This window comes from Patagioenas fasciata, chromosome 7, assembly GCF_037038585.1.
Source record: "Patagioenas fasciata isolate bPatFas1 chromosome 7, bPatFas1.hap1, whole genome shotgun sequence".
In the NCBI taxonomy this organism is placed as follows: Eukaryota; Metazoa; Chordata; class Aves; order Columbiformes; family Columbidae; genus Patagioenas; species Patagioenas fasciata.
In genome coordinates, this window is record NC_092526.1 from 11,523,551 (window position 1) to 11,529,647 (window position 6,097).

General features: G+C 49.2%; 1 protein-coding gene across 9 annotated transcripts in view; it reads right to left on the reverse strand.

Moving 5' to 3' along the window:
• Nucleotides 1-5,741, reverse strand: part of KALRN (kalirin RhoGEF kinase) — a 505,770-nt gene extending 500,029 nt beyond the window's left edge. For 7 of the 9 annotated variants that reach the window (XM_065841448.2, XM_071810806.1, XM_071810810.1 and 4 more), the window contains exons 1-2: nucleotides 5,703-5,720; nucleotides 5,020-5,124 (exon numbers count right to left, since the gene is read on the reverse strand). In XM_065841448.2, coding sequence (XP_065697520.1) covers nucleotides 5,020-5,092 — 73 coding nt within the window. In that variant the 5' untranslated portion in view covers nucleotides 5,093-5,124; nucleotides 5,703-5,720. Of the gene's footprint in view, nucleotides 1-5,019; nucleotides 5,125-5,500; nucleotides 5,520-5,702 lie in introns of those variants that run through there. The other 2 variants (XM_071810808.1, XM_071810811.1) reach the window with 2 other exon arrangements.
• Nucleotides 5,742-6,097: the final 356 nt, after the last annotated feature.

Sequence of the window (6,097 nt, forward strand, 5' to 3'; positions counted from 1 at the left end):
TGGTGGAAAACAGCAATAATTACATTTACCTGGCCAAGCTGGATGCTCACTTGCATCTGTACAGCTCATCATCCCAAGACATACATTGCCATCTAAGGCCATGTGCAAAATGCTCCACAGAAGCACTAAGAGGGCTGTACAGGGCTCCTCTTTGATGACTTTGGGATAGCACTTCTCTTATTTCAGTTTCAGCCCCAAAGCACAGCACAGGCAACAGTTTTCCCACACACACACAACTTCTGTAGGTACCATATTAAGCCTCATTGCATTGCCTGCGCACTTTACTAATGCCTGTGCTATAAGTTTACATTCCCTGTTGCACCCTGTTCTGCAAATCACAGATTGTGAACTTCAGCACACACCAGTTCTGAACAGAAGCTGGATGTGAAATGCCTCTTCCTCTGGAAGTCATTCTGTTCAGCATTAATTGAATTCATATCAAATAGAATAAATATCTTCCTACTGGGCTGTAACACAATGCAATCTCATCAAGAAGAAATACATGGTAAATGACTATCAGATGTCACCCCTGTTGCCCTGTATGTACTTCTGAGTGAGGAGGAAGGAAGTAGTATAGCAAAAAAAACACTCTTTCGAACATAAATCACCAATTTAAATTGCTCCCTTCCAGGATCAGATGAGAAAAGATCCTTCCTTTTTGTCACAAGATGCCACAAATCAGCAGGTTCTGCCCCATTTCTGTCTGCATGCCAATTCCCAGGCTAGCAGAGCTCCTTCCAAGAGTCCTGAGGAGGAAGAGATGGGATAACAGCAGGGCAGAGCCGCAAGGCGTCCCCCATGCACTGGAGCACCTGGTGACAGAGGCTTGGGAGGATCTCAGTCCCCACATGTAGTGAATCAATCACATGAAAAAAACACACACATTTGACAATAAGGAAGGAAAGGAACAAAAGTCATATTCCTGACAGGGTCAGAGGTCAAAATGTCCAAAGAGCGACAGGGATTTTAATTAACAATATCACCTTAAAAAACACAGGAGCTTTCCAAGTAGTAGACACACTCGGGCAGTCTTTCCTATAGCAGAGCATTCTTTATCAGCACATGTTACCAGACCAGGCCTTATAAATTATGAAGTCTCAGGGTGAGAAAGCCAGGAATCATCTGAACACCTCTTACCCAGCGACATCTCGATTGAATCAATTTATCTGCTCTACAAGAAGACACTTGATTCCATCAACCTCAAGGAGCACTTCTCTGCAGACATCATTTCAGGCACATCTATTGATCAAACAGCCTGGCCACTGCCAATCATTTTAAAGTTACTTAGTAGCAGAGCTGTCAGTCACTCATACACAAATGCACAATGCTGGATGTATAACTGGCTGGCGGAAAGTAGGAAGCAAACAGATTAATGCATCGTAGTCAAAGGAGCTGGAACAATATCAATTTTCAATTCACTCACAGGAAGTATCGATGGCAGAGCCAGTATCTTCATATCAGACATAATTGATGTTACACTTACATGCATAAAAAAAAAAATTAGAAAATAAAACTCTACCTGCTAGTGGATAGGAAATATTGATGATTACTCTTGCCAGTAATTGGTAGTTTGCTAAACTGTTCTGTCACTGACCTCTATAAATATTTAAATTATTTGTAAAGGGTTTCCTTATGTTTCACCTTTGCTTCCAAAACACACTGCAGAAATTCCTGCAGCTAGGGCATGGAGGTAAAGCTTTCCCCCTGTGTCTGTATCCAAGGAATACCCATCATCTGTACGCTTTACAAAGTGACTTTATGTTTGAAAAAACAACTATTTGCATTCAGTTCCATGTAATATAAAAGTCTTGGTACACATTTAATATAGACTACTGAGACTTACAGAGAACTTGCTCATATTTTATCTGTCACCAAAATAAACACACGAAACTTAATAAGGCATAGATTTTGTTTCTTAATCAAACATGAGCTCAAACAGAAAAGATAGACATCACACAGAAATTACTGCCTCAATTCAGCAGCTGGTGTTATCCCAGAAATCAGAGCTGGAGACTGCAATAGTCATTTCTGCCCTTAAAGTCCCTCTGCCTGTTAATTTTTATCCCAATTACATGGGAGTGATTCTCTAAAAGAAGATCGAATTACTCTCCGCATATATCTGATGGCGAAAATTAGAATAGCCCCTACCCTGCCTGTCTCCAGGGAGGTTTAACTGTCTGCAAGCACCAACCACGCAGGTGTTAAATCCACCCTTTTCTTAAAAGTCATTCCTAGTTCTCATCAGTGCAAGCACAAGAACAGAGCCTCTTTTATTACCTTGTGTTAATTCCTTCAGTTTTACTTCCCAGATACAGCTCAGAGATCTGCTCTCTCAGCTGTCCTGGCTGATAAGGGACTGCCACCTCGAGTGTCTGGGTGCTGCTGAAGGAGCTGCTCAGCGTGCAGTGCCATCCCCAGCACCAACCTCCTCTGCCCATACCAGCGAGCAGCCTGTCGATCCTCCCGCTTCAGTGCAAAGCTCAGCTGGCTGCTAAAAGCCTCTGAGTGAGACATTAGTTGTTTAGACTCCATTTTTTAAACTGATAACAATGAGTTCATGCATTTCCATGTAGTAGATATGAATTTAGGAAGAGTTTAGGCAGTTCAGTGTATGCTTATGCTACTGGAGCAGCTAATCTTTAAACGACATAGATTCATTTTTTATTTTATGTGAACACAAGGTGGTATGTAAGCCACAAGAGTTATGCTTCACAAACCCAGAATACAAATCAGGACAGAAGGAATAAAATAAAAAAGGCTAACATCAAGGGACAAATGATGCTAAGTCAATGCAGAACTCTGCAGCTATCACACATCAGACCCTATCTGACAGTCCTTACTCAGGCAAGCTCACCACTGACAGCCCAAAGGAGGAGTGGGAGAATCCATTGTATCCTGTCTAGAGCTGTTCTCCTAAGCCCCGCACAAGCTCTTCTCTCTGCGACCCATTAAAACCAACTTCAGACAGGTGCAACAGCAGCGCACAAACCCCAGCAGTGCACTGACAACACCAGAAACTGACAGTGCAATTTCACATGAGTTGTGTCTGCTTATATGCTTTTCCTCCATGTCAGCTGTTGCAATGGCCAGGCAACAATAAAGATTAATTGCTAACAGCTCTGGTTCCCCCCCCTCTCATGTCATCTTTTTAGACAGAGGATGCTACATAATAGTACAGAAACAAGTATTCTGCCATCTCTTTCAAAGAAGCTTGAGGTAGATGAAACAAACATCAGGGATGGCCTAAGCATACATGCATCAGTGCAAAGATGAGGCCCAAGCATCCCTCTTCCAGGCCCAGGTTCCTGTGATTTTGTTTCTTCAAGAAGCAGAAGTGTTAGGAGACTTTCTGAAATCTCCAGGTTAAATGTATAGGAGAGGTGACAACTGTTTCCAAGTATCTACAGGTGATATTTCAGGTGAATGCAGCAGACTGGGAGAAATGTCTACTCATGTGGCTCCCTGAGCTTTTTCCACATTTAGGACTACTTATTTCATATAAGCTAAACAGAGCTGACTTTCTCCAAAGTAATTCTGCTGACATGCTTATGTTAAGAAGGCAGTGTCACAGGGAAATTATTCAGCTTTGGGTGAAGAAGGGAACAGAGAGAAATAAAGTGGAGGGAACCTTAATCAACAGGTTCCTTTTCAAAGGAAAATTGGTGGGTTACTTCTTCTAAAAGAAAAACCAAAACCACAACACAAAAACTGTCATTGTTGAGACTTAGGAAATTAGCTTGTAACCAGGTAGGCTATCAACAGGCAAATATCCTATAGCTTAATGGCTTGTGGATCACAAGATACACACAGCTAGACCTTATTATAGCTATCCTCTAGATCAAAGGGTTTTCACATAAATGGGGTGCAGTCTACCATAGCAGGGAGCTGCTGCAGGCCTTCGAGATTTTACTTCTTTAAAGTTTTGGTGATTGCATAATTGTTTCTTTGTAACTGGAGCTCAAAGCACTATGTTCAGCTAATGAGCAGGTAAAAGGAAGAAACCAGCTGAAAAGCAAACTCTGGAAAAACAGCTGTGTGAATAAGTGTCAGTTCTAGCCTAAAAGGGTCAATCCCCTTATGAAACAAGCATTTAATCCTTTACAACTTTTAATTAAAAATCTACCAAGAAGCCTATAATACTTCAAGATTTTGTCACGGGGAGAATGGAGAGAAAGGCAGGCAGACCACCAGTTGTTTCAGTTGAGATGCTGATCCTGTGCAAAGCCATGTTTCAAAGCCAAGGGCTCCCACATGAGCACTGCCCTCACAAATGGGTAAGTGCAGTGTGGACCCCAGCACGTACCCATTGCCCAGAGAATTTAATGAACTACTACATCATTAGCAGAGGCCCGGCCCCACACCACACTCTACTACAGTCCAGCTACACTTCTGCTGCACTTCAGCATCCTCTGAAACAGGAGAGCAAAACAGGCAGCTCTCACGCAGCCCAGAGATACTTTGCGAGCCCGTCCCCGTGCGGTCAGCACCCCCGGCCGGTAGCGGGGCTGCGGGTACCGCTGCCCACGGCGCCTCCGCCCGCCGTGCCCACCCGAGGGCGGCTGGGGTAGCGCCTGGCGCTTCGCCCGCGCGGAGCGGGGCGGCCAACCGGCTCCCCTTCCAAATACCGGCCGATACTCGGGCGGCCACCGCGGCCGCTGCCAGGGCGGAGACCCGGCGGGGCCCAGCCTCCGGCGGGGACGACAACGCGGCGGCTCTGCCCGAGCATCCCCGCGGGGCTTTTGTGCCTGCCCGGGGCGGGGACCCGGCCGGTCCCTTCCCAAGGCGGTAGGCGGCGGGAGCGCAGCCCCGCGGTAGCATCCTCCGGGGGTAGGAGGGGTGACCAGGGGCACGGACGAACCAAGGGGCTGCGGCGGACAAAGCAAGGAGGCAGGCAAGGATCCCCCTCCGTTCCCCTTCTCTTCGCTGCCGGCGGTGCCCGCGTCGCCGCCGCCAGCCCCGCATCCCGCGGCGGAGGCAGGGCCCGGCGCTGCCCCAGCCCCTTCCCCGCGGCTCCCCTACCTGTTCGGAAGAAAGCATCCACCTCGGAGTCGGGGACAGCGCCTTCCTCCGCCGCCCCTTCGGCGGGATTCATGGCTGTGGGAGAAGCAGCGACGAACCCGGCGGCTGGTAATATCCAGTGAGTTAGGGAGGAGGAGAGCCGAGAGAGAGAGAAAGAGGGAGGGAGAACAGGAGAGAGGGAGGGATGGAGGCGCGTTTAGCAGCGAGTCCAGCCGAGCGCCGCCCGGATCATCCCTTCCGCGGTGTCTGCGGGGCGGCTGCCCCGGGGCTGGGCTGCGCTGCCCCCGGGCTGCGCTGGGCGGCGCGGCCCAGGGCGGGGTGCCGGTGCCGAGCCCCGCCGCCGCCGGCCCCCTCCCCTCCACCCGCTATTGTTCCGACCTGCTCTGCTCCGCTCCCCCCTGCTGCCGCTGCCCCTCGCCGCGCTGACAGCCCAGCCAAGCCCAGCCCGGCCCCCGCCTGCCGCCCCCACCGGCTTCCCTACCGGCACTTCCTGGGCCAGGCCGGGCGCCGCTGGGGAGGCTGCTCGCCCCCCGCCGCCGGGGCAGCCCCTCCGCGGGCGCGGCCGCTCCGCACAGTAGCGCGCCCCAAGCGAGGGCCGAGCTGCTACCAGCAGGATAGGGTGGGATGGGCACAGGTGCGAGCAAAGGCGTCCCAATTGAGGGGTGGATGCTTTTATTTCCTACCCCTGTGCGCTCCGTATTGATGTGCATCACCGGTGTGCATCGCTGCCATGTCTCCCCTCTGATGACTAACCACGGCTCTCAGCTGGGCAGGTACTTGGGGAGAGAAAGTGAACACCGGTGTGGTTACAGGGAAAAACATTTCTTTGTTTTGGGGTTGGTGGGGGTTTTTTTGTTCATTGGCTGTGGGGCACGATTGCTTTGGAAACGATCAGTGAAACTGCATGTTGTTGCAGGTATGCCTTCATATTTCATTTTTTTACAGTTCTAGATGACTAGGGAGCCAAAAAAAGGAGTTTGAAAAGCCAAGATCCTGGTCCCAGCTCAGACATCGATCCAGCTAGGTAAATTATTCCTTTTTCTCTGCTGTAGCTCCAATATTTGTGATTTGGGACAAT